General features: G+C 53.7%; 1 protein-coding gene and 1 pseudogene across 1 annotated transcript; one reads left to right on the top strand and one right to left on the bottom strand.

Annotated features, from left to right (window-relative positions):
* Positions 1 to 23,319, bottom strand: MYH7B (myosin heavy chain 7B). The gene is made up of 40 exons (XM_023522191.1): positions 23,214 to 23,319; positions 21,852 to 21,958; positions 21,535 to 21,678; positions 20,936 to 21,092; positions 20,598 to 20,625; positions 19,457 to 19,553; positions 17,266 to 17,289; positions 17,014 to 17,106; positions 16,816 to 16,879; positions 15,675 to 15,773; positions 14,931 to 15,034; positions 14,637 to 14,775; positions 14,248 to 14,366; positions 14,006 to 14,155; positions 13,665 to 13,835; positions 12,320 to 12,499; positions 12,099 to 12,231; positions 11,943 to 12,019; positions 11,419 to 11,506; positions 11,099 to 11,216; positions 9,283 to 9,406; positions 9,052 to 9,188; positions 8,061 to 8,316; positions 6,850 to 7,092; positions 5,934 to 6,110; positions 5,682 to 5,827; positions 5,265 to 5,355; positions 4,798 to 5,187; positions 3,997 to 4,123; positions 3,791 to 3,909; positions 3,503 to 3,699; positions 3,005 to 3,354; positions 2,732 to 2,856; positions 2,500 to 2,615; positions 1,644 to 2,040; positions 1,444 to 1,569; positions 1,192 to 1,362; positions 998 to 1,102; positions 821 to 916; positions 1 to 332 (listed from the first exon to the last, which is right to left on the bottom strand). Exons 1-40 carry the CDS (start codon positions 23,302 to 23,304, stop codon positions 6 to 8), a joined length of 6,003 nt encoding a protein of 2,000 aa, XP_023377959.1. The 5' UTR covers positions 23,305 to 23,319; the 3' UTR covers positions 1 to 5.
* A 3,405-nt stretch (positions 23,320 to 26,724) lies between these two features.
* LOC111730869 lies at positions 26,725 to 26,843 on the top strand (annotated as a pseudogene).
* The last annotated feature ends 564 nt before the right edge of the window (positions 26,844 to 27,407 follow it).

Genomic DNA, 27,407 nt, shown 5'->3' with positions numbered 1-27,407 from the left:
GATGTTTATTCAGGGCTCAGCAGATGAAGATAAAGATAGGATGTCAGGTGAGGGGCAGATGGCAGGCATTCCTCTTCAGAGCCCAGGGGTTCAGGCATCACTCCTTGTGCTGAGGGAAAGAAGGGTGGCTGAATGAGCTGTAACACCTGCACTGCCATGCAGGGGACAGGGTGGTGACCCCGGCTGCCTCTTACCTTGGGTCCCAGGGCATCCCGGGTCCGCGCCCGCAGCTTGTTGGCCTGGGTTTCTGCCATATCTGCCCGTTCCTCCGCGTCATCCAACTCATGCTGGGCCTTGCGGTACTTGGCCAGGTTGGTGTTAGCCTGCTGCTCCTGGAGGCGGAGGCAGGAGGGGTCACCCTTTGGTAACTGAGATGGTCAGTCTGGTCCCCATCCCATCCCCAGAAGGGGGCTGGCTTCTCCTGGTCTTCAGCTGTGCTTCCACCACCACTACCTGTGGCCCTTCTCCCCGCTCACTAGTACCCAGAGCAGGAAGGAGGGGGTGGAAACATTCCTTCCAGAAGTGCCCATGTGCCAGACTTGGCCCAGAAGAGGAAAGCACATGGGGTCCCTTCAGAGACAGAGCTGGGTCTCATCTTTTGCTGTTAGAAACTTCCTACTGGGACATCAGGGTCACTGCCCTTTAGGGCAGCCTGCCTACGCAGAAAGCTAACACTCGGGAAGCCATGACTCAAATGGAGCAGGGCTGACTATTGCCGGCATCTCACCTGGCTGCAGAGCTTGGAGCCAGCACTGCAGCTGGGTTACCACAGGTGTCCTGACCAGTACCAGGCCCCGGGGCCCAGACCTGGTGTACTCACCGCCTCTTCAAACTGCCGTTTGTAGCTCTTGACCTTGCTCTGCAGCTTGTCCACCAGGTCCTGCATGCGAGCCAGGTTCTTCCTGTCCTCCTCAGCCTGCACAGGCAGAGGGACTCAAGTCTTGCCCAGAAGGGACCAGCTCCCAGGCCATCCCTTGAGATGGACCTTGTCACCCACCTGGTATGCAAGTTCCTTGACCCGGCGCTCATGTTTCCGCACCCCCTTGAGGGCCTCCGCATGCTTCTTTTGCTCAGCATCGAGCTCGGCCTCCAGCTCCCGGACCTGTGAGCAGCCAGGGGATGGGCCTGATGCTCCAAGCCTGCCCTTGGGCTGGTCACCGTGCAGGGGAAGGGACAGGGAGCTATACACACCTTGGCCTCCAGCTTCTGCACCTGTTTCTTCCCGCCACGGAGGGCAGCTTGTTCAGCCTCCTCAAGCCGTGCCTGTAGCTCCCGCACCGTCTGCTCCAGTGTCTTCTTCATCCGCTCCAGGTGTGCACTGGTGTCTTGCTCCTTCTTCAGCTCCTCAGCCATCATGGCTGCCTATGGGGGAGAATGTGGCAAGGTCAGGAGGTGGCCAGTCTCTGGACATTCCTTTGGGCTCTCTTCCCAGCCCAGCCTCACGTCGGTAATGGCCTTTTTGGCCTTCTCCTCAGCTTCTCGCCTCTCCTGAGCAGCCTCCTCCACCTCTCCACTCAGCTGGGCCAGATCCACCTCTAGCTTCTTTTTCTGGTTCAGGAGGCCTGTGTTCTGGGGGGAAGCAGAGCCTCAGAGCCAGCCAGCAGGTGGCTACCCCACACATCCCTGTGAATCCCTGTCCCCACCTGTGAATGCAGCAGGTTGAGACGCTCTGTGGCCTCCAGCAGTTCTTGTTCTGCCAGCCGGCGGCTGCGCTCGCCCTGCTCCAGGGCAGCCCGAAGCTCTTCCAGCTCCCCGGCCAGCAGTGCGGCCCGCCGCTCCAGGGCCTGTGCCTGCTCTCGGAGCTCGGCTGCCAGCCGCTGCTCCTCATCCCGCCCTGCCTGCTCCTCCTTAAGTTGGGCCTGTAAGAGCCGTGTGGCTGCCTGTGCCTCCATGGCCTGGCGGGTGGCATGGCCTAACTGCAGCTCCAGGTCATTGAGGTCACCCTCCATTTTCTTCTTGAGCCGCAGTGCCTCGTTGCGGGCCCGTGTCTCTGCATCCAGGGAGGCCTGCAGAGACTCGACTGCCCGCTGGTGGTTGCGCCTAGGAGAAGGAGATTGAAGGGGGTGGGGTTTTGGCCTTGTAAAAGCAGGTGGGTGCAGGTACCACACTGTTCTTACAAACACCCAAGAATGCTGGAAATGTGAACGTATCCCCTGCTTTTAAGCCCCTTGTGACTGCCTGTTGCCCGTTGGAGCAAGTTCACAGACGAGTGAGGCTCTAGAGCACACAGACACGGGCTGAACTCTGACTCTACCCCCACTGTGTCCCCTCGTTGGCAAGTCCTGTAGCCTCCCGGAGGTTCACCTCCAGACAATAACCCGGACCTGAGAAAGTCGAGTGGGAGGGGCAAAGCAGTGTCGGTGCCAGTTTGTGCACACAATGGAGGCTCGGCACACTTTCCTTCTTTTTTCCTCAGGTGGCTGGGATGGGAGAGGCAGTTAGCCCTGGGGAGGGCGGATGAACCCTTGTGTGGTAGGGGAGGAATGGCCCGTCCCATACCTCAGGTTAGCGCACTCCTCCTCTTTCTCTGCCAGTTTCCGGTCCACCTCAGCCTTGACTTGGGATAGCTCCAGCTGGATCCGCAGAGTCTTGGTTTCTTCCAGCTCCAGCGCCCCCTGGGGTGCAGAGTAGGCATTGTAGGCCTGGGGACCCTGAACATGTCTTAAGGGAGGAGGGAGGCTGGGGAAGCAGCAGGTCAGTGTCCACCCCACCCCTGTGGCCGGCCTCCCACCTCGGCCTCCTCCAGTGCGGCCTGGAGTTCGCTCTTCTCCCCTTCCAGCGCCTTCTTGGCTTTCTCCAGCTCCTGGATGCTCTTCCCACTGAGGCTGACGTGATCCGTGAGGTCACTGATCTCCTCTACAAAGTGGACAGGGCACTGAGGAGCCACTCCCATGGCTCATCCTCCAACCCTAATCCCAGGGTGACCTCACCAGGGCACCCTGTGTGACTCCAAGGTACTCCTGATGATCCCAGAGCAGTTCTCTGACCCTGGGGTGTGTCATACCCTGTAGGTTCTTGTTCTCCCGCTTGAGTGTCTCCAGGGCCTCAAGAGCCTCCTCGTGGCTATGCCGCAGCCGGAAGAGCTCAGTGCCAAGGCTGCGGGCCTCCCTCTGGGCTGCCTCCAGCTCCCGCTGTGTCTCCTCCTCTTGCCGCCGCCGCTCCTCCAGTGCCCTCTCCAAGTGCCGCTGCTTCTTGTCCAGTGCAGCAGCTGCTGAAGTCGCCCGCTCCAGCTCCAGGGTCACGTCCTCCGACTCTGTCTGCAGTCGCAGCTTGGCCTTCTCCAGCGATGAGCACTTGGCATGTGCAGCTTCGACCCCCTCCTCTGCCTCCTGAAGCCGAAGTGCCAGCTTCTTTCTAGGCCACAGTAGCAGACAGAGTATGGACTGTGTAGCAGAGGGAGGCTAGCAAAATAATGGCCCCTACATCTTCCCCCTCACCCCAACAGGGCTCAGGCACAGGCGTCACTCCAGTGTAGTGATGGCCTGGCTGGTAAGGCACTCACTTGGCCTCCTCCAGCTCCTCAGTCCTCTGGATGGCGTCTGCCTCATACTTGCTCCTCCACTGGGCCACCTCAGCATTGGCTTTGGACAGCAGCCGCTGCAACTCAGCCTGGGCCTCGGCCTCTTCTTCATGCTGCTCTCGCAGGAGGTCGCAGTCATGCCGCAAGGCCTGCACAGCGTGGGCCAGCGCACTCTTGGCCTGCAGGGACCCCAGTGACCTCAGCATCAGGCCGGGCCAGTGGCCCTGGTGCCCACCTTGCCTGCTGTGTGGCAGCCAATGGCCAGCCAACCTTGCTCTCCTCCTCCAGCTGCCTCCGCAGTTCCTCCAGGCTCTGAGTGGCTGAGGCCTTCCCACGGCTCAGCTGGCTAAGCAGAGACTCCTTCTCCTCAAGCAGGCGGCTCAGCTCCCCTGCAGGCCAAGGGGTGAGGTGGCAGGTCAGGCAGGTGAGGGGCAGCAACGAGGCCCCAGGGGGCCCAGCTGAGCCCCTGGCCTCACCGCTCTCAGTTTGAAGTCGCCCACGCTGGGTGCTCGCATCCGCCAGCTGACGTTGCAGTTCCTCCACCTTGATCTTGGCCTCACTCAGCTGATCCTCGTAGGCCCGGCACAGCTTCTCTGCACTGGCCTGGGATCCACGGTCAGGAGTCAGGACAAGTTTGTGAATCAGAGGGCAGATCTACAGCTGCTTATTAGACTAGGACTTGGGATAGCGAACTAGAAGACTAAACATGGGCCCAGAAATCAAAGGGAGAGTAGAACCACAAGTTCAAGGTCAGATTCTAGTGCTGGCCTATGGCTTAAAAGATGAGCATCAGAAGTGAGAGGTCTGGACTAGTCCTGAGGCTGGTGGGTCAGAGTGAGGTTAGGATACTAAAGTCCAAAGTCAGCTGGGGACAGTGGTCAGAGGCCAGCTGTTACAAAAGTCAGGAGTCAACACTGGGTGTAGGGATACAGGACAGCTATTAGGTCAGAATTCACAGGTCAAGGGATGAGAGGCTGGAATTGGATGCTGGATCAGAAATGACCTATAGTCAGAGCATAGAGTTTCAGTCAGGTTTTGAGGTCAGACTGGTGTGGGGTTGGGGTTGGATGCCAGGTGGATGGGTCAGGGGTCAGGGTCCATTATATGATCAAGACTAGCATGGGATCAGTATTGGCATGATGGAGGTCAAGTGTTAGAGGCTGGGGTCTGCCTTTGGAGGCAGAATTAGAGTCAAGATGGCTATGGGAACAGAGCGAGGGGTCAGGAGAGGATGCTGAAGGCAGGTCAGAGGTTAGGGTCTGAAAGGAGGCAGACACCTTGCCACGGGCCAGAGTCTCGACGCTGGTACCCAGGTCATCCACCTCCATGCGGAGCTCGCTCTTTTCTTTTTCCAGCTTCTGCCGCACGCGCTGCAGGCTGTCCACCTGCTCGCCCAGCTCAGCTGCGCTCTCCGCCTGCTTGCGCCGCAGGGCAGCCACCGTGGCCTCATGCCGCAGTGCTGCCTCCTCCAGTTCCCGCCGCAGCCGCCCCAGCTCAGCCTCGCGCTTGCGGCAGCCCTCGCGCTGCCCTGCGGACGTGCCGCCAGCCTCCTCCAGCCGCTCGCTCAGCTCCTCCAGCTCCCGGGCTGCCTCCGCCCGCTGCTTCTCCACACGGGCTCGGGCAGCCCGCTCTGCCTCCAGCTCCTCTTCCAGCTCCTCCGCCCGAGCCTGGGGACAGCCAGCAGCAGCTGTCACCTCTGTGGGCCTCTCACCCCAATCCCTTCCCACCCCAGTCCCCCACACACCTGCAGCTCCTTGATCTTCTTCTGCAGCTGGGCTCCGAGGAGCTGCTCATCCTCCACTCGCAGGTTCAACTGGCTCAACTCGGAGTCCTTCCTGGAGGTTACAGGGGGACATGAGCCTGCCCTAGTCCTAACTTCCATCAACCTGCTTAGGGTCCCCCGGCACCCCGCAGCACACACCCTGCCTGAGGCAATCTGTACCCAGAGCAGCCCTATGTGACCTTGCTCCTGTGTTCCCTCTCAAGCCCTGAACCCTGAGCCTGGCTGGGGCTCTAGGTCCAGAGAGGGCAGGACACTACCCCTGGCACCCTAGTGAGCCCCATCTCTCAACCCTCCACCTTATGTGGGAGTGAAACTGAGAAGTGGGTGCAGGCTCGGGAGACCCCTGGGGGTCGGGTCTGCTGTCCACCCCATGCCTACTTCTTGAGCTGCTCCTCCAGCTGCTGCTTGTCTTGGGCAGCATCTGTCACTGACTCCTGTGTCAGCTTCAGGTCACCCTCCAGCTTGCGCTTGGCTCGCTCTGTGTCCATGCGCAGCTTCTTCTCCTGCTCCAGGGAACACTCCAGCTGTGGAGCAGAGTGAGGCAGACATGCTCAGCCACTCGGCCCAGCCAGTCACCATCTCAGCTTTTCTGGTGCCACCACACAGCCCTCTGCTGTGGCCCTGACTCACATCTTCCACCTGCTGCTCCAGCCGGAGCTTGGCCTTGGCCAGTGCGCTCACACGGTCCTCCTCGGCCTGCAGGTCACCCAGGGCCTGCTGGTGGGCCTCCTGCAATGCCTTCTTCTCTTTGGTCAGCCGGGCCACTGACTCATCCAGTGCTGCCATCTCCTCTGTCAGGTTCTTCACCTGTGCCAAGGCCAGGGTCACCATTGGAATGTCCCTCCATAGCCTGGTCTGAGCAGCCACCATGCCAGGTCACAGCAACCACCCCTTCCAGCAAGGGGACCTTGGGCAAGTCACTTCACTCTGACTCTCATTTCTTCATCCTTAAAGGATGACAGTACCATCCTCCTCAAGTTGTGCAAGGGATTAATGAGCAAATGCTCACAAAGCCCTTCGCACAGTGCCCAGCCCAGAGGGACAGAGCGGTAAGTGCCGGCTCTTTGTGGTTTCAGCAGGTGTTCACAATGGCTGTTTCCTAGTCCTTCCTCAGTGAGCACCTGGGAGAACCTGAATAGCAGCTTTCACTCCCGGGCCTCACTTTCCCTCCTGGAGTCAGTACTCCAAGTCCTGTGAACCACATGGGGCTGTCGAAAGGGTTCAATGGTAGAAGGCATGGGAAGGCGCCTGGGGTTCCTGCCTTCCAGGAGCTTGCAATCCACGATTTGCTGAGCACCTACTGCATCTTAGGCCTTGTGATGAGTATTAGCAAAGGCTAGTTACACACTGAATCCTTAACCACCCTAATGAGGTAAGTGCTGCTATTAACCCCATTTGGCAGGTGAGGAAATTCAGGCCCACAGGAAATTCAGGCCCAAGGGTTACATAATGGGCCTGGCAGAGCCAGGAGTGGGATCTGAGGCTGCCTGGCCCTAAAGCCAGTCCACTGACTCTGGGCCTTTCCCCACAGCCCACCCAGCCCCACCTTGTTCTCAGTGGCTTGCTTCTCCTTCTCAGCCTTGGCCAGCGTCAGCTCCAGGTCATCGATGTCCTTCTTGAGCTCCGTGCACTCATCTTCCAGCTTGCGCCGGCGGGCGGCCAGGTCAGCGTTCACTTCCTCCTCGTCCTCTAGCCGCTCGCTCATCTCCTTCACCTTGGCCTCAAGCTGCACCTTGGACTTGATTAGCAAGTGGCAGCGCTCCTCAGCATCTGCCAAGTTGTCCTGCTCCTGCAGGAGGTACAGGAATGGGGCAGATTTGAGGCAGGGCCAGGTAAACCAGCTGAGGGACACCAGGCCAGGCCCTGGAGAGGAAAGTTCATTTGTCCATGCAAAGGTTTGACACCCATGCTCAGCTGGACTCTAGGGACCAAGGAATGACTATGACCTGCTCTTGGCTCTGAAGAGGCTCATGAAGGATGAGGCCTCAGGTGGAGGAATGGACAGGCTGGGGTAGAGGTGGCACCATCAAGAGGGGAACATGAGACAGGCTGGGGGCCACCCAGAGTGAGGCCCAAACAAGGGCTCTAGGGAAGAAGCGCTGGGCTGAAGCCTTTGGAGGGGTGGGGTGGGGAGCAGTGGGTATGCCAAGCCCTGCACGACCATGGAGGGCTCAGGTATCCTCTCCCACTTCATTGTTTCCTCACTGCCTGGCTGTCGAACGGTCTCCTGCACTATCTGGGAGTTTTGTGACCAGAGACCCATCTCTGTCTTCCCACCAGTATATCTCCAGAGTTAGCCTGGCACACAGGTGACACTCAGCATATTTGCTGAATGAAAGAATGGCTCTGTGAGCTTGGAGAGATTCCAGACCCTTGACCCCTGACCTCTGGTTATTACCATTACCTGCCATGGGTTCCCATGGCCCTTAACCAGAGAAGGGAGCAGAGATCTGTTTCAGGGACAGCAAAAAGGGGAGAGCTGGGACTTCATTGCAGCTTTAGCAAGAAGCCAAGATGGCATGGGGGGTGGAGCATTAGGACACGTCAACAGACTGAGCCCATGGCTGGGGAGGTAGGAGGCTGAGCATGGCACTTCAGCCCCATCTGGCACCTCTGTAGTAAGAAGAAAGATCCAGGTAAGGCCTGGGTGCCCAGAGCACACTTGGTCTGGTAGTATTTCTTTAGAGTAACCTAGGGTCCACTGGGGGTGCCTGGCACCAGGTCACTTAGGGAAAGCCCACCCCCTCCCCCACTCACTGCCTGCAACTGCAGAGCCAGGTCATTCTTCTCCTGGGTGACACTGACGTGTGTCTCTTCCAGCTCCTGGCGCTTGGCCTCCGCAGCGGCCAGTGCCCCTCGCAGCCCCCGCAGCTCAGCCCGCAGGGCCGCCAGCTCCTCCTCAGCCTGTGCCGAGCGCAGTAGTGGCTTCATCTTAAAAAAGAGCTTCATCCATGACCAATTCTTGACAGCATTGAAGGCTCGGATGTTCCACTGGATGGTGAACAGGGCATCCCTGGGGAGGGGCAGCAAGAGGTGGCAAACAGGCTCAATATTGTCTGTGCCCTTCGTGGTAACAGGTCTGCCCTGGGGCCAGGCATTGCACCAAGCTCTTTAGTTTGTGATCCCATTGAATCTCCCCAATAGCCCTTTCGAGTAGGTCCTAATGCTTCTGTTTCTCAGGTGAGGTTGAGGTGAGAAGCCCAAGGTCACACAGGTCTGCTGCCAGGGCAGGAGCTCACAAGCTTTGACTATCCTGGCAGCTCCTGCAAGTGTCCTAAAGACAGGAGGAGTGGGAAAGCCTCCTTGCTCCCGCTCTGTTAGCCTGTCAGCTGTGATAGGATTGCTTTGACTCAGCATCCACTCTGCTGAACAGAGGTAACAGCATCTACCTCTTAAGTCTGCCCCTCCTTTAACCTAGATAACACAAACAAAGTATTTTACCTGGGGCCTGGCACTTAGAAGAGTCTTGGAAATCACTAGATGCCTTATTACTATTCTGGGCCACTCTCTGGGATGGCGTGGAGTGGAGAGACAGGTGCTCCAACACCAACTTTTGAGGTGAGGAAATGGAAATTGGGGATTGAGGGGCACAAAACAGAACTTTGCCCCTTCAGAGACACCCTCAACCAGCCATAGGGGTAATCTGACCCACAGGATAATACAACAGGGGTCCGAGAGCCTGGTGGTTCTGTGAGCCAAGGGACAGTGGCTGCACCCCTACTCATCTCCTGCCCTGTGCCATACCCACCTGCCTCCAAGCAGGCGCTGGTACTCAAGGCGCATGAGGCGGCCCCGGCTGCGTGCCTGCAGCAGCGTCAACACCTTAGCCAGACGCTGGTCACGGAGCTCCTCCAGGACGCCTAGAAGCCCAGCCTTGAAGAACACCTGGGGTGGGGAGAAGCAGGTGTAACCTCCAACTGCCAGCCCGTCCCCTGTCCAATGTGACCTGGGGTCAGCGGTAACTCCTGTGTGCCCTGACCTTGGTGTGGCCAAACTGGTATTGGGTATTGTCGATGTCCAGCGAGCCCAGCAGCTTCTCTGTGGCCTTCCTGCTGTCCATGAAGGTGTCATCTGGGATGGCACTGGGGTTCAGGATGCGGTACCTGGGATAGCAGGGAAGGGCTGGTGAGGAGGGGGCTGGATGGGGAGCCAAGGACTGGGATGGCTGGTGGGAGTGGCGGGGTACTCCTGAGACTCCCTGAGGCTGGAGCAGAGGCTGCAGGGGCACACACACCGAACAAGCTGGCAGGGGAGGCACCGTGACCCCGGGGCTGGGCGCATTCTGCTGAAGAACTTTGGATTGTGTTTAAATGCATCTGGTAGTCAAGTTCTTTAAGAGGCTGTAGTTCTTATGAAAGGCATGTGGCACTTACACAATTTTTTTTAAGAATGTAAAAATTATAAAAAGGTGATATCGTATAGCATATCACAAACATTTGGGAGAGAATTCTAACCAACAAGAGCAAGAATTCTGGCACATCTACTTCTAAAGTGGACGCGCTTGCACATGTGTCCAGGGCCATACAGATCAGGTTGGCTGTGCCATAGTGTGAAGGCAAACCCTAAAAACACAAAAGGCCCTTCACTATGGGACTGATAAAGAAAGCAGGGTTCACTACTATGGGATACTTTACAGCCATAACAAAATGGTTGACACTACATATACATTCATTCAAAACCAAAAAATGCATAACACCGAGAGAGAACCCCAGGGTAAACTATGGGCTTTGGGTGATAACAGCGCGTCAGTGTAGGATCATCAGTGGCAACGAATGTCCCACTCTGGTGGGCGGTGTTGATCACGGGGGAGGCTGTGCATGTGTAGGGACAGGGGTATATGGGAAATCTCTATACCTTCCCCTCAATTTTGCTGTGAACCTAAAACTGCTCTAAAAAAATAAAGTCTTAATTTTTTTAAAATAAGTGATGAGGCAGACTTACGAGTATTGATAAGGAAAAACCTCCAAGACATATGGTTACGTGAACAAAACAAACCCACACACACTGTGTGTGTGTGTGTGTGTGTGTGTGTGTGCGCATGCACCCATATGTACAGTATTTGTATTGACACACATGTATAACGGTCAGCATGGATGACCACAGGTCACTTCTGAAACGGGAGGGAACTTATGCAGCTTGTAGCTTGTCAAAATCAAACAGGTGAAGGGAAGGGGAGGGAGCTAAGAGTATTGACTGAGTGGTCAGTAAGTGCCAGGTGTTACATAAAATCCACACGAACCCTCATTCAATTCCCAAATCTACCTCCAGCTCTGCCTGCCCCCTGAGCTGCAGCTTAATAAATCTAGTCTCCCCCTCAATTTCACTTCTAGGATATCTGCTGGAGACATTTCAGATTTGACATGTTCAAAGTAGAGCTCAATCTACTATCCTCCCCCCAGCCATCCCTCCCGCCCCCACTGAATCAAAAAAACCTTGTTTTGGTATCTCAGCAATTCTACCAGTGACTCCCCAGCTGCTTAGGCCAAACACCTGGGAGTCACCTCGCCTTTTTCTTTCTTATTCTGTATCTGACTCATCAGCAAGGCCTGTTGGCTGCACCTCCAGTATGTACCCCAAGCTTGTTTGTGTCTCCCCCCAGCCCACCCTCAGGTCTCGGCCACCACCATTTCCCACTGGGAAGCCTGCCCAGCCCCCTCCCCAGGCCCCCTGCATCTTCCTCAGTGATTGGAACTGTCTGTTTGGCTCTAAAATGTGGGGTGGAGGACAAAGAAGAAGGAAGGTGGCTGTGTAGAGGGGGCTGGGGAGGAGCCCGGCTTAAACAGGAAGACACCCACCGCTGCCGGAAGTCAGCGTAGAGCAGCCTGTTGGGGAAGCCCTGGCGGCAAATCCGGATCCCCTCCAGAACCCCATTGCAGCGCAGCTGGTGTAGCACCAAGAAGGCATCCATGACCCCTGGATGTGGTGGGAGTTAAAGGCAAAAGTTAAAGGAAATGGACACACCTTCATGCCCCAAAGAAAGACTAACCGTCCAGACACTGGGCTCACTTGGAGGCTGTGCAGGCTCTGTGGAGGGGGAAGGCCCAGCTTCCAGCCCGCCCTGGTCCCTTCCTTCAGCGTCCGCCCTACCCTGCCAACCTAGCCCCAGGGTGACTACCTGGGGTCTTATTCTCGTTTGGGACAATGCAACGGACAAAGTGGGGCTGTGTGGCCCGCAGGTTAGTCATCAGCTTGTTGAGGTTCTCCTGGAGGTGGGGAGAGGGGAGAAAGCACACAGGGCAGAGAAGCAGAATTGGAGATCGCAGTGGATCAGCCTGTTAAGGACTGGGAGCCAGGCACCTCCGCGTGCCTCCGTGTGTCCTCTCAGTCTGTTTGTGTGACCCTCTGCCTTCTTCTGTTTGAATGGGTCCCTGTTACCATCACCAAGGGCTTCACGCCCCCACCCAATGCCCCCACATCCCTCCCACAGGCCCTTGTGGCTCCCCCCATCCCCAAACCCTGCCCAGGCAGCGTGGGGACGGGAAGCAGCACAGACTTGCTGTGATGTTCACGTGGAGAGGAGTTAAACATCACTGCAAGTCTTAACGGCCGCCCGCCCAGGGTGCAGGGGACAGAGTGGGGAGTGAGGACGGGCTGCAGGCTATAGGGTGAGGCCTGCATGGGGCCCTGATTGGGCCTCACCTTGTGCAGCTGGGAAACTGTCTGGAACGATGCTGCCTTTTTACGCTTCTCTTTCACCCCAGACTTGGGGGGCTCAGCTAGAAGAGACATGGGAACCAGTCACTCCAGGGGACATCACTCTGTGAGTTCCCTGCAGAATGGCAATCTAGTACTCACTGGAGCAGGAGCCTGCGTAGTTCTCATAGAGGGTAGCTAAGAGCTTGTTCTGAGATTTTTGGAAGATGGGGACCACTGTCTCATTCAGGGGATCCTTGTTTTTCTCCAGCCAGCCCACGATGCTGTAAGGCACCTGGCAGAGATCAGACGAGTGCTGAGCAGAGGCAGGGGAACCCAGAGGAGGACAGTGGTAAAGAGCTGGGGTTCCAGTAGGTACCTACCACACCCGCATAGTGGACCACCTCAAAATGGGCCTGATATTTGCGCTTCTTGTCAGGCCGTGGCTGCTGGAAATTGGGTGACTTCCCTGCATGATTATCGTAGAGCTTGGCCCGGAAGCTGGCATCTGAGGCCTTGGGGAACATGCACTCCTCCTCTAGGATGGACAGGATGCCCAGTGGCTGGGGACAGGGAACAAGGTTGAAGGGCCTCCAACAAGCCAGCCCATCCTCCAAAAAGCCCCTCCTGGGAGCATTCCCAGACCACCGGCACCTTAGCCACCTGCTTGAAAGAACAGAGACCAGACCCGCACCCAGGAGCCCTGTCTTCTAAGAGACAGAAAAGTTTGTGGCTTGGTCCCAGCCCCCCTTCTGCACGATTTGCAGCTGAGTTCTTTTCTTATGAGAAGTGGGTGAACTCAAACTGACATCTCTATACTCACTTATCCCCCACCTCCGTGATCTCATACACACTCGCACACGGTACATTCAAAAAAAGCAAGAGTTCAAATTCTGGCGTCCTCACTTACTAGCTGTGGGGCCCTTAGGCCTCTCTCAGCCTCAATTTCCTAACCTGCAAAATGGGGAAATGAATACTTTCTGCTGCTTTAACAGCAAACAAACAGTCAACCACCTAAATGTACAACAGGAAGAGATTACAGAAACTCATTGTCTGAAAATCATCTGCTGCGTGAACTATTGCATCTTTAACAACGTTCAACGTTCAAAATACATTTTTAGAGAAAAAGAGGAGAAATGAGTCTGTGTCTATAAGAGAAAACGGATGCCCAGGATACAGGATTTGGAGGAAACTGACCAAAGTGTCGAGATTCTGGTTGCGTTAGAATTGAGGAAACATTTTTCCCCCTTTACTTCTGATTTTTCAAATTTTCCTTGATTTTTCTTTCCTCCATTCTTTGTACAATGGACAGATATATGCAATGTCTCACAATCAAATAAATAAGCCAGAACATCCTACTCTGCCCTGCTCCCAGGATAGTTCTGAGGGGCCAGCGAAATTGTGGCTGCAACAGGACCTTGTGAACTGCAAAATTAGGTCCACCCATGAGGGGCTGTTGTCCATGTGCTGGAATACACAATCACACACACATACTGCTCACACATACTCACCAATATGCTTTCCTACTCTCCAACACACCTATTGCACACATTACCATTCAGACACATGTAGAGACATGGTCCCAGCCACACGCACATGCACAAGCTCACTTCAATGCACAATCACGCGCCTGCACGTGCTCGCTCATATACAAGCACACGCTCATTCCTGCTCACTCACTGCACCCACACACTCTCCTCGTTGCAGTGAGCTTGCCCTGGGCGCCACCTTCTCGATGAGGTCAATGCAGGGCTGCAGGTCCAGGCCGAAGTCAATGAAGACCCAGTCGATGCCCTCCCGCTTGTACTCCTCCTGCTCCAGCACAAACATGTGCTGGTTGAAGAACTGCTGCAGCTTCTCGTTGGTGAAGTTGATACAGAGCTGTTCAAAGCTGTTAAACTAAAGGAGGGGCCGGACTCAGCAGGCCTCCTCGTGGACAGGGACAGGGAGGAACAGGGATGTGCGAGTTCACCCATGTCCCAGGCAAAAGCCCAGAGCTCCTACCCCAACCAACTCATAGTACCCTACCTTGGAGAGAACAGAGCCTGGGGGTGTGGGCCAGCTCTCACCTCAAAGATCTCAAAACCAGCAATGTCCAAGACTCCAATGAAGAACTGACGGGGCAGCTTTGTGTCCAGTGTCTGGTTGATCCGAGATACCAGCCACCGAAACAGCCGGTCATACGTGGCCTTGGCCAGAGCCCCCACGGCAAACACCACCTGGAAGTTTGGGAAGGCTAGGCTGACACTGGGCAAGGAGGGGACCCTGCCTAGGCTGTCTCCAAGTAGGCCCCGGCCTGCAAGCAGCTTACCTGCTCTACACTCTGGTTCTTAGTCACATACTCGTTACCCACACGCACTCGGGGGTGCAGAAGGCCTTTGAGAAGGTCCCCACTATTGACCCCCATCAAGTAGGCAGCCTTGTCAGCACCTGGCAGAGCACATGGGTGAGATGAGGAGGAGGCAGCTAAGAATTTGAGCACCTAGGGTCTCAATTGGCCTTATCCTGGTGATAGGATAGAGAAGTTGCAAGGGGCAAGTTCAGGGCTAGCAAATTGTACAGCTCAGGAAAGTGATAGTATGGAGTTGAGAAGTCAGAGATTACAATAAGGGCCAGGTAAGACTGATGTAAAAGACTGTTGACAAGAGTTAGAGTAATGGTCACGGACAGGACACTGGGATCAAGGTCAGGAATCCTCACTCTCGGTGCCATCAGCCTCGGCCTGCTCTTCCCGCTGCTTCTGCTTGAACTTCATGTTGCCAAAGTGCAGAAGGGCACCCACGATCTTATAGCAGGCACACTTCTCATCCACACTGAAGCCGAGGATGTCCATGGCATGCTGCAGCAGGAGACAGCCCGAGATGTCGGGATCAGAGAACTCTGGGCTCCTCCAGGGTCTAGCCAAGCTAAGAGCATTGAAACTGCCCCTATCTCCACCCATCTTCACGTGGCCCACACTGCAGACTCCCCGCTCTGCTCCCACCACAGACGTACATCAGTGGCCATGAGCTCCTCCCCGTCATCCATGTTGTCCACGGTGATGACACCCTGGCTGCAGAAGTGGTAGTCATAGGGGTTCATAGACAGAAGCAGCATGTCTGGGGAACATGGGGTGGAGAAGGAAGGTCTGGCTGTGTTCACCCAGCTATCCTCCTACCCCGATCCTGGCCTGGTAGGTTCTGGGAGTCAGCCCCACAGGAGACTCTAGAGCCCCAGGACTTCACTGTAGCGTTTCTCATGCCAAATCCATGTCCATGGCTTCTCTTTCTTTATGGTTCTCTGAGAAATGAGCCCCATTCCCTATGTCTCATTCATGTCTCCACCGTAGCTCATGGCCACCTCTCTGCCTCAGACCCTGTATTGGGGCACAGGGAGGACCAGACTCTGCCCTCGAGGGGCTTTCAAGAAAGGGGAACTGGACCTAGAGAGTCATTGGTCCTCCCTTGGTGCTGGGTGAGGCATCTCTAGTCTCAGGACAGCAGGAGGGACAACCTCACAAGGGCAGTGGCACTAAGGGGTCTGATCCCTAACATGAGGGGAGGGCTCACCCATAACCAGAAGTCTCAGGAAAGGAGGGGAGAAACAGAAGGGGCTCAGAGGAAAATGGGATGTCACAGACCCCAGAACGTGAAGGAACAGACATTCTGGTCTGACGGGAGCCAGGAAGGGGCCAGGCAGCCCTACTCGCGCCCAGCCCTGTGAGCTCTGACTCCCACCCTACCCATCCCTGGCCCTCACCCTGCAGCTCTGGCTTCTTCCCTGAGAGGATCTGGTAGTAGACGTGGTAGCCACGCTCACCAGGCAGCTGGAAGATCACCCGTGACTTTTCCAGGAGATCTGGGAGAGAGGGAGGCACTGACCTACCATCTCCTGCACCTCCCCAGAACGGGTCACCCAACAGGGCTGAGGAGGTCCGGGCAGAGGTGTCGGTGAGAGGTAGGGGTGTGTGTAGCGGCACTGTATGCACACAAGCCAGCACATACTGAAGGGTGTCTCTCCATTTGTGCACGTCATAGTGTAGGAATGTGTATCCATTTGTGCACTGGGTGTAACTGAGTATAAATGTGGGTGTGTGTGTGTAGGGGGGGGTATTCATTTGCCCGTTCTTTCATCTATGCTTTCATTCCTTCGTCCATGACCACGCACCTTTCCTCCAGAGCAGTGCTGGTGTGTCTGTGTGTGTGAGTGGAGCCTCCGTGTGTCTACGCATGGTCGGTCAGGGCAAAAATTGCGACATTCCCTGCCCTTGCCACCACATGCCCAAGCTTATCTACCATGACCTGGCCATGCGTCCCAAGGTGGGGAGTGATCAGTGTGGGAGCCCCTCTGTGCATGGGCCCGGTCACTTGCTGTCTGTGCAGCTGGGCTGGGTGAGGCAGGATGGGCAACAATCCCTGAAAGGTGTTAGGAGGGGCTTCCAGGAAGGATGGGGACTTGACGTGTAGAGATGAGGCTGGGGCAGGAAGGGTACAGGCCCACCCTGTTAGGGCCAGAGGAAAGACGGGGGTCGGGTAAAGGCCCAATCATGAAGAGTCTGACGAGCCAAATAAAGATTTGGGTCTCCATCTTAAGATGGTATGATCTAGAAGAAGTTTCTAACCAGGAACACCACGTAGTCAAACTAGTATCCATGAAAAGGTCACTGGGTGTAAGGTCAAAGAGAGGAATGAAGGCTGGGACACTATGCGGAGGCTGGTGGAATGTTCCAGGTGAGGGGTGAGGTGGTCTGAGCTGGGCAGTAGCCAGAGGATGGAAAGAAGTAACTGGAACAGGTAGGAGCCCCAAAGACTTGATGATGGATGCTCAATCCTAGAGGAAAGACTCAGGCCTAGGCCTCTGTCCCCATCCCCGCCCTCCCACACTCTCCCCTAGAACTCACAGCTGTCAATATCCGAAGATGCCAGCTTCCCAGAGGGACCAAAGTGAATTCGGATAAACTTGCCCTGTGGGCAGAGGAGCAGCCTCAGTCAGGGGGTCCAGCTGGAGCTGCCATATCTGCTGACCGCTCCCCCGACCTTGTGTCTCCTTGCTGCTGGTCCTGCTCCAGCCACCCACCTCTCCCACTGTGGCCACTCACAAAGCGGGACGAGTTGTCATTCCGCAGGGTCTTGGCATTGCCAAAAGCCTCCATGGCAGGGTTAGCCTCAATGATTTGATCCTCGAGGGTACCCTGCAGGGGTGAGAGGTGCTCACTGACTGGGACACCAGAGCAGCCTCGGTTCTGGGTATCAGCCCATTCCGGACAACCTCTGGTTGGAAAAGGGAAGTGGGGAGGTCCCCAGGACCTCACAATTGTTGTCTGCCCCACTTATACTGGCTCCATACTTACCCCAGTCTTTGTGGCCAGAAATTGCTGGGGGGAGAAGGAAGATAAAGTAAGAGGGTGTGAGGTCTGACCAGGCCAGGGGTGGCAGCGGTTAGCAGGACAGTGAATGTTAGTCACCCAAGTGTATAGCCTCCCACCCCAAACCCCATGCCTCTCCCTCCCAGGACTGTTACAAGGAGAAATGCTAGAAAGTAGGAGCAAGCATGGCCCTAGTCAGGGTCCTGAGGCAGGGGGCTGTGTCTGGGGGTCTCCTATCCACCTCCCCAGCTCTGTCCCTAGCCTCTTCCGCATCCCCACAGTTCCCACACTCCAGGAAGTGGCCTCTGCCCCAAGCCCTAGAAGCTAAAATCTACTCCCCTTCAGAGCCCAGCTCAAATGCCTCCTCCTCTAGGAAGGCTTCCCTGATGCTCTGTGGCTGGTAGAGATCTTTTGCCTAAATCTCCTACCCTCACCTCCCTCTGACAGCTCTTCTCCACGCTTCTCCTTTATACTGTGATTAGGTGCACCTTCCAGGTGCATATTATCACCCTATTTTGCAAATGAGAAAACTAAGACTCAGAACAGGGAAGCGATCTGCTCAAGGCTACACAGTAAGAGGGGGGCAGAACAGGCACTGAGCCCAGGCATCTGCCTCCCATGGCCCCCAAAGCCACCTGTATGTCTCACCTAGAGGGACTCATTGAATTGAGAGGATCCCCTGACCCTATTTCCTCTCCTTGTCTTCCCTCCATTTTCCTTTCCTTCTCTTCCCTACCTTGGATCCCAGCAGCTGGGAAAGAAAGGGGAAAAAGGAATGGATACTAGAGTGACAAGTACCATGCCATCAGGGCACTTTGGTTATTCACTCACTTCCAGGGAGCCCAAGACTTAAAAATCCCCCCAGAGATATTGTTGGGAGGATGGAGGCAGGAGAGAAATGGCAGCACCTCCCTTGCCCAGGCTCCACTGCACACACTCATGGCCAGGGCTTCTGAACAGGGCTCCCTCTGGCAGATGTAGTCAAATTTGGGGCAAAAGGGAGGGGGGTTGATAAGGTTTTTAAGTTCCGGCATCCATGGCCCCTGAGGGCCAGCCTTCTTCTCCAACTCCCTTGCCTGACACTCACCCCCCGGACTACATGGTGCAGGCTCCTTTCTGCCCAGGACTGCCCTGCCCCTGCACTGCTAACTCTGGCCTCTCCCTACCCTCCAGTTCTGTTACTGGACCGAGCCCCAACTTTCTGCAGCATCCTCAAAGACACTTTAGGGGTTTAGAAAATGGATAGGAAGGAGAAAAAGGAATGAATACCAAAATGTCAACAGCAAAAACAAAACAAAACAACAAAAACAACCACCACCACAACAAAAAAACCAAAACTGAAATAAAAATCAAATACCAAGAAAATTAAAGGGGAAAAAGGAAAAGGCAAAAATAAAAATGAAATAAACTTAAAGTGGAAAAAAGAAAAAAAAAAATGCCCCAGAATAAAGCAAGGCTCAACAGGACCAGGAATGGGGGCTGTGCAGGAGGAGGCCTTGGGCTTCTGGAAAGAAAAGACAGCCAGGTTTGGGGTAGAATGGGGGAGAGGGAGAGCTCTGAACAACTGGCCCAGAGGCTATGAACAAATGTTGGAATCAAAAACAAAGATAAAACAAAACACTGGTCCCCCATTGTTTCGGAAATTAAAAAAAAAACATGCAGAAGTCACAGGGTGCAAAACTGCCCCCTAATCTGGCTGTTGGGAATGACAGGTACCCTTCGCTCTGGCTAAAACTCCACATAAGCTTTCCTGCTTGTTTGACTGACAGCAGGTAACCGTCTTAAGTGCATGAAAACCAAGAAAACAATCACTTCTTAGTAAAAGCGACCTATCTGGTAAACTCTTTCAAAAATATGAAGGTCACGATGAGACAGAAAAATATATTAAAAGTTTAGGAATAGAAATGTGGCCCCATCCCTCTGTGAAACATTGAGACAGGCCCAGAACTGGGTCACACAGAGTGGCAGAGGTGGCCACAGCCTCTCTGGTCAAGCCTTGCTCAGGCCAGAGTCCCCCACCAGGGCGGGAGGCTCAGGCAGGGCTGGAGGCTCTGGGGAATCAACTTAAAAAAAAAAAAAAAAAAAAAAAAAAGGTGGGAAGAGGAAGAGAAAGAAAAAAAAAAAAGAAAAACAGTGAGAAGCAGTGGGGAGCAGCGCCCAGGTGGGCGAGTCTTACGGCCTTCTTGCCCGGCCCGTCTCCCAGGGCAGCGACGATGGCAAAGTACTGAATGACCCGCTTGGTGTTAACCGTCTTACCGGCCCCCGACTCTCCGCTTGGACGACACAAATATGAGTCACAAATACCCATGTGGCCATCTAATTCCTCCCAACGTCCCACCCCCCAATGTCCCACCCCCTCAAGCAGGGCCCCTCTGCCTTCTCCCAGGCCAGCTCCCAACTCAAACCCCCACTCTCGGAGAGATCAGCCCTCAGAGGTGCTGGAGTTATTTACAAAGCAAGCCAGTGTAGACCATCTCTGTGAGATGAGAACACACATGATGTCACTGTTTCCTGAGCACTAACTTAGTGCCAAGGGCTGGGCCAAGTGCTTTACCTGTATTGGCTCATTTAAGCCTTAGAAATCCTGTAAGGTAGGCAACATTATTACCCCCATTTTATGAGTAGGGAAATGGGCCTCAGAGAAGTGATGTGACTGTACTTGCTGTGTGCCAGGCATGTACACCAACTCACTGACTCCTTACAGCTCTGCATGGTAGCTAGGTAGGATTGTTTTGCTTTTACTGATGACACCCAGAGGCCCAAGGGCACCAGCAGGAAGTGAACACAGAACGTGAACCCAGGTCCTTCTGGTTTCAAAGGCCTTGCTCTTAATCACCAAACTGTACGCACACACACATATACAACGTTCATATTAGCTTGGCTGGACATGAACGTGGCATGTAAGAATTCTACCACTTTCCCATGGGGGCAAACAAAGGATCAGAAATAAGATTCAGAGATAAGGATATGGTAAGGAGGAAAGGGAAAGGAATCTGCCCCCCTCCCCCTTGAGGCAATCAGAACTCCCAAGAGATCAAGGTGGGAGAAGATTCCAAGCCCTGGGGAGAAGGGGTATCAGGGCTGGTGATCACTCTGATGCTTGGGTATCCCTTCCCTGCCCATCACCCTTAACATGTCTGCCCAGAATGGAGACAGGGAACATGCTCCAATTTAGCTTCAGCTGGGACAGTGGCTCCAGGTGGTAAAAGTCCTGGCATAAGCATTTTAGAACCAACCCTGAGAAATGATTTTAGTTCCACTCCCTTCCTGCCAGATGGACAGTATTTCCCACCCCATCCCCAAAACCTCACACTTACGTGATCAGCATGGACTGGTTTTCTCGGTCTGGAGGAAAGAGAAGGAAATAGAGAAGTTCGTCAAGGTGAGGGACCAGTCACAGGTGGAACACCTTGGGTATCATGGCACTGGGGCAGCCTCTCACCATCCAGGGCCAGAAATGGGAAGGACCAGATGGGATCCTCCAGACTGCAGGCCAGCTACCACTTGGGGAGACAGAATGGCTATGCTAGAGTGTCTAGCAGCTTCTAAAGGAGGGCAATGCAAGTGGAGGGAAAGAGTCCTTTACAGAGGCTTCCCTAGAGCTGGGGTAAGGGTATTGGGTAAGAAGAGGGAGAGGAGTCCAGGTGGCCCTTACTGCGCAGCATGTCATTGTAGGCGTTATCTGCCACCGCATATATGTGTGGTGGGGCCTCCGAGCGGCGCTTTCCCTTGTAAGCGGCCACCACAGAGGGCGTGTAGACCGGGAGCCATTTGTAGGGGTTGATGGTGACACAGAAAAGGCCTGAGTAAGTCTGAGGAGAGAGTGTAGAAGTGGATTGTTAAAGGCCAGGTTTCCATTCCGGCCTTCACAAATCCGTGACCCTTGTAATATTCCCCAAGGAGCCACTTAACATGCCATGCTATATCCTCTGTGGCTGTCCTAGCCCCATCCCAGCCCTTCTTCCTGCTCATAGCCCACTTCTCCATCTCCTCAGACCCATTACCGAGCCTCTTGCCGCAAACCCCACCGCTCCGCCCCTACGACCCCAGAGCCCCACCTCTAGCCCCGCCCCACCCGCCCGTTACTTCGCCCTGCCCCACCTCTAGCCCCGCCCCTCACCGCACAGCCCTGCCCCTTCCCCATGGTTCGGTCCCCACAGCACCGTGGCTCTTCCTCTGAACCAGACCCTGCGTGCTATGACCCGGTCCAAAGCACACCGCCCACCCGTGGCCCTTCCTGGACTCCTGGCTCACATAGATCATCCAGCGAGCATAACGCTGGCGCAGGTTGTGCAGCACCGAGGCCTCGTTGAGGTGCGTCATCATGGCCATGTCCTCCAGCAAGTCAAAGCGGGGCGGGTTCATGGGCTGCAGCTCGGCTTCGCGCACCATCAGCACCTGCCAGGGAGATCGTATCGTGGGGTGGCGGGTGGGTAGGAACCGACTGACCTCAGCCTCTCACCCCTGTACGCTCTCAGAACCCCTTTCACACAAAGCGCGCTTGACAGAAATGCACGGGGGTGGGGGGAGTGGGGCAAAGGCGCTACCCCTGGGAAAGGGGGCAGCCAAACCTTTTGGTCTTTGGTCTCCACGCTGACTCTGCCCCCAGTCGCCTCCGACTTGACCTCAGCCTCCACATAGGCATCCTGTTCATCAGGTATCCAGACCCGCTTCTTCCCTGGGTTGGGGGAGAGAGTACTGGGGCTTTGAGACCGGCTGAGGGGCATCCAGGGGTTGGGGATCCAGCTGGGGTTCCCAAGCCATGTCCACAGAGCTGTGCCCTTCCAGGTGCCCCTCTGTCAGGACACGGGAATACCCAGAGAAGATCCTTCCAGACTCAGAGCTGGGAGGGTCCCTAGACGTGGTCTCAGAGGATTCTCTGACTGAGATAAGTCTCTCACCACCCTGGATTACACACTTGGGCTCAGTTTCCTGCTTCAGCAATATTTGCCCTATGACCTCCGGGAAATCTCTCATTCTCTCTGGGGCTCTTCCGTCAAAGGCAAAATGTTATGGGAATCTGCTGAAGCCCCATATGAAACGGCCCTCAATGTCAGGCACATAATTCTTAGGGGGATTACACCTCCTCCATTTTGCTGAAGACTTAAGTGCAGGTCTCCTGCATCTTGCATGCCTTCGTGCCTGGCCAGCTGGCCCCAGAGCTTCAGGGAACCCATATTTCATTGTGGTTAAAGGGACAGACTCAGGCTACAGACCACTGGGTTCTGTTCCTTGTCCTGCCACTTACTAGCCGAGTGCCTTAGTCACGACCAACTATATAACTTGCAGACCCCCTTGTTAAAAAAATTATTAAAAATCACACATGAGGCCCTACTGAAGGTAGTGCCCTTTGCAACTGCGGAAATGGCACATCCCTGAACCTGGCCCTGGCCCTGCTCCCCACCTCCCCAGGTTGCTGAGATCATGCATGGAAGGTCATCTGCTCTGGGCCTGGCGCACAATAAGCACTTGATACACATTGGCTATTGTTATTATTGTCTTATGAGCAAATCAGGTCATAAATAGTAGTCTTTATTCCTGTCCCTAATAAACAGAGGCTTCGGCTCCATGGAAAACACTAAAAATAACTCCAGCACAGGTTTTGTGGACACGCAGAGGCAGCCTGAATGCATAGCAATCTCTCTCACCTCAGAGGCCTTAGGCTCTAGCCACAGACTGCAGCCACAGAAAGGGGGAGGGGCAGGTGATACTGTCCCATTTCACAGAGGAGCATACTGAGGCTTGCTTACAAACACAGTGATATACACACAACTTAGCTTCAGAACCCCAGACTCTGAGAGAAAGATGCAGGGCTAAAACTGTCAGGCCAGAGTGCGTGCTCCACAGTCCTGAGCTCAGTACCACACCTCCCCACTCCTGGTCTGAGTCCATAAAGGCTTCTCTGTAGCTGTATCCCCTCTGCCTTTACTTACCATCCCATGGGACAGTGTGCACCTTCATCGTCTCCTGGTAGCCCTGGCGGAGGTAGCGGGCGGACTCCCCGAGTTCACTCACATCCATCATGGTAGTGGCAATGAAAGGTGGAGAATGAGAGACTAGAAATCTTGGATGTTCAACGCAGTCCAAGGTAGCAGGCACTGGAAGATGGCGATGACGGAGGAACTGAGGGGCCAGGAGCCTCCAACTGGGGCATGATCCAACAACTCACAAGGCCTAATACTAGGTGATTCTTTGGGGCTCCTCCCTGATGAGCCCCCAACACTCACGTACACTCTCAAAACACCAGAGCATCCTCTCTCACAGATATGGAGAAACTCATACCAACCCACAGGCACTCTCACTCACCAGCCCACCTGCCCTCCCTTCTGCTCCAACCCCAGTCATGATCACCCACCTCAGCACCACGGTGAGGGCTGGGAGCTGGGCTACCCCTTTTATTGCCGCTGTCAAGGTCAGCGAGGAGGAGAGCTATGTCAGCAATCTCCACGTGTCACAGCCCCCCCAGCCTGGCCACAGGACACAAAAGGCAAATTCCCTTTTATCTCCACCAGCACAGCCCCTGGGCTATTTTTACCTCCCATTGTCAGGGGAGCACAAAGGCTGAAGAGAGACACTCCACTGAGACAGGCTGGGATTCAGAGACTGACATGGGCAGGGACAAAGCAGTGAGAGATTTGGGAAGACTGGGGAGCTTGGGTAGAGAAACTGAGTCATAAGGAGTATGATACACCCAGAAAAAGACTCACAACCCTAGAATGGAAAGCAAGGAGACTCAGAGAGGGGGAACCACAGAATGCCCTCTGGGACTATTTAGTCCAACCCTCTTTATACATCCAGGGAACCTGGGGCCCAGAGAAAGAAAAGCGCAGGCCAAATGAAGTCGTGTCAGAGACCAGGTCAAAAAAGAGAAGCAGAGAGAACGAGACTTCTCTCTGCAAGTACCCTGATGCTGTCTCTTTCCCCTACTTCTATCTCCATCGCCCCAGAGTCACACGTAAAGAAAACCAGACCTGGGACCATAGGCATAAAGGAATGATTTGACTGAAGAGGTAGCAAATCGAGGAAATTTAGGAGCTCCTTCATACTCTGACATTTAAGATTCATGGGAAGCCAACTTCCCACTTTTAGCCCCCTCCCGCACCCCACTTTCAAAAGCAGTTGGGGGTGCTGGCACTCAGTCTGCCCGATATGGGCTTCAGAATGTATCAGGGCACTTCCAGGCTTTCCTGTCTATCACCCCATTCGGGTCCTGGTGATGTCACAGAATTTTAGAGTCAGAGAATCAAAGGATCCTGGAACCTTAGACAGTGGTCATGTAGAATTACAGAGGCCCAAAGCCAGGATTCCAGGCAGATGTCAGGCTGAGCTCACATAGAGAAATTCTCTGTACCAATGGACTACCAGTTCCAAATACAGAGATGTATCTGTATTCCATAAAATACATAAAAATAATTCCAAAGCTAAATTTTAAACCACATATGGTTCAAAACAAGCAAAACTAACATATGATAATAAAAATGGAAGAGTGGTCCTTTGAGGGAGGGTAATGACTGGAGGGGCCACAAGAAGCCTTTGAAATGCAAGAAACACTCTATGTTCTGAGTTGATTGGTGGTTACACAGGTGTGTGCATTCTGTAAAACTAATGGAGATGTATTCTTAAGATATACAAACTTTATGTATGTTACATGAAAACTTTGTTATAAATACATGGCCAAATTTGGCAACATCTATCAAAATTACAAATGCGCAACCCCTTTCAGGAATTTATCCTACAGATACTTTTCCATGTGATGAAATAAAACAGGTTTCCTTTGGACAGACTTTCAGATTCTTCTTGGTCTTTCTGCCATTACAATCAGAGCTGCAGTGAATATTCTTATACAGTCTGATGGATTTTCACAAAGTAAACACACCCTGTTCAAGAAACCGAAATTACCAGCATCCCCCTCACACACTCTTCAGTCACCACTCCCACACCTACAGTCTCGACCTCTAATGTCACAGATTAGCCTTTGAAATTTATATGAATGGAATCCTACGTTACGTATTCCTTTTTTCTCTCCACATTATATTTGTGAGGACATCATTCTGTTTTAATTCTCTTTATAGAATTTAGGTTGTTTCTTGCCTGTTTTCCCCCCCCTCCCCCCACTAAAGGGCAAGAGCTTGGTCTAGATGCTTAGCACCTTGCAGAGTACTTGCACATGATAGAAAGTCAATAAATATCTGTTAAATAAGAGAATTAACCAAAGTTGGTAGATCATTTAGATTATAGGGCTTTAATTTCCTTATGGGGTCAGAGGCTAAGGAGTTAGGCTTGAGCAGTTAATAGAAAGCCCAGAGGGTAGAGAAAACTCTGCTTACTGTTCAAAGGTGCAGGGCTTCTTGCCTAGGGCCCAAGCTATAGAATTAGCCTAGAGAATCACAACCTTTAACAAGACTAGCCAATAACCAAAAATAACGTGTGTCCGAGTTCTAGAATTACGTGCTCAGTGCATAAATCAACCGAGAGAAATGGGTCTGGAACTACCCTGTAAGTTCACTTCCACTACTCAGGGCACATCTTCCTGCTGAGATGAGCTCACAAAAAAACATGACAAAGCAATGAGGAAGGCTACGAAACACTTGAGAGATGCAACAAATGCTACAATCTCAAGGACTTAAGGCACTGACTTTAAATACTTAAAGAGCTGTCCTGGAGCAGAGGAGTCTATGTGATTTGTGTGGCCCCAAGAACAGACCAATGCGGCAGTTACAAGGAAGCAGAATTTGGACGTACACACATAAAAGGTCTTTTACACACTTGGAGCCAGTCAGCAGTGGAAGAGGCTGCCTTGGAAGAAAGTGAGCCTGCTAACAGCAAGGGTAAGTCAAGCAGAGGTTGCACAGGGCTTGAAGCTTTGGGCTGTATAACTTCTGAGATCTACTCCAACTTTAGGACTCTAGGATTCCAGAATTTTAGAACCTCTGGAAGCTTTGATTCTTAATAACCACCCTCTCATCCCAATTAACCCATCTACTGAGTAGCCACTGTAGAAAGACCTAAGTCTTTCTTCCTGCCTTCTCTCCCCAACATTATGAGTACAGAGCCAACACACATGTGCACCTCCGTTTAGAATCCTTGGATGTTGGAATCCCAGGTCATTAGAATCCCAGGGTGGTGGGATCTGGGTCATTAGAACCCTGAGTACTAGAATCCTGGTGCAAAAGACTCAAAGCAAATAGGATAAAATGTGTACAATGGTTTAATTATTCTTTGTACTTTCCTGTATCTTTTACATTTCTCCCTCCATTTTTTTTTTAAGACTCCTAGGGTGTTCAGAATCAGGAGCATCAGGGCTGGAAGGGAAATTGTCTCATCCAGACCCTTAGCTTAGCTGAGGACACTGAGGCCCTGAGAGAAGGAGGCCCAGGCCAGACTCCAGGATTCCACTCCCAGGATGCGCTCTCTACCCCAGCATATGAAAACCAGGAATGGAGTGTGTACGGCCATGCTACCCTGAACAAGCTTGATCCTGCCTGATCTCAGAAGCTAAGCAGGCTTGGGCCTGGTTAGTACTTGGACAGGAGACCAACTAGGAAGACCAGGTGCTGTAGGCATAAAAAATAAAAAAATAAGAAATCATAAGGTGACAAAGTCTTTGCAATCTGTGAGGTCAACCAAGGGTTGCCTCGCCTTAAAAAAAGAAAAAAGAAAAAAAAAAGAAAGAAAGAAAAGAAAAGAAAAGGAAAGGAAAGGAAAGGAAAGAAAAGAAAACCAGGAAAGGAGAAAGCAATTTCAGTCAGGACCAGCATAAGGACAGCCGAGTCACCTATAGTGTATCCATCCTATGGAGCTGGAAAGATTCTCTCCAGAAATCCTTCAAAGAACCACAATCTTCCAGGCACTTAAGGTACTGACAGTGCTGGGAAGGGCTGTTAGGGAGAGCTGGGCCTCAGGGGCCCTGGACAGGCCTATCACTGCCCTCAAAGACTGCAAAACTGTCTCTCCATCCTCACCTACACCCCCCACAGCAGAGATGGAGAACTTTGTGCTTAGCTAGGAACAGAGCTAGATGGAAGGGGCAGGATCCAGGGTAGAGGGCTCGTGGCCAAAGATGGAGCTTGGAAGTCTTAAGATGTAGGGGGGCTGGAACCAAGGTCTTGGATTACAAGGTCTAGATG

Source organism: Pteropus vampyrus, unplaced genomic scaffold, assembly GCF_000151845.1.
Source record: "Pteropus vampyrus isolate Shadow unplaced genomic scaffold, Pvam_2.0 Scaffold336, whole genome shotgun sequence".
Taxonomy (NCBI): Eukaryota; Metazoa; Chordata; class Mammalia; order Chiroptera; family Pteropodidae; genus Pteropus; species Pteropus vampyrus.
This window is presented reverse-complemented; position numbering and strand designations above follow the sequence as displayed.

What these genes read in the sequence shown, in the direction of transcription:
- MYH7B (XM_023522191.1), bottom strand. Translation starts at nt 23,304, where the DNA reads ATGATGGATGTGAGTGAACTCGGGGAGTCCGCCCGCTACCTCCGCCAG. An exon ending in AGGAGCTCATGGCCACTGAT is followed by an intron (nt 14,776 to 14,930) that starts GTACGTCTGTGG and finishes CTCCTGCTGCAG; the next exon opens with CATGCCATGGACATCCTCGG. An exon ending in GCATTGACCTCATCGAGAAG is followed by an intron (nt 12,500 to 13,664) that starts GTGGCGCCCAGG and finishes CCCTGTCCCCAG; the next exon opens with CCACTGGGCATCCTGTCCAT.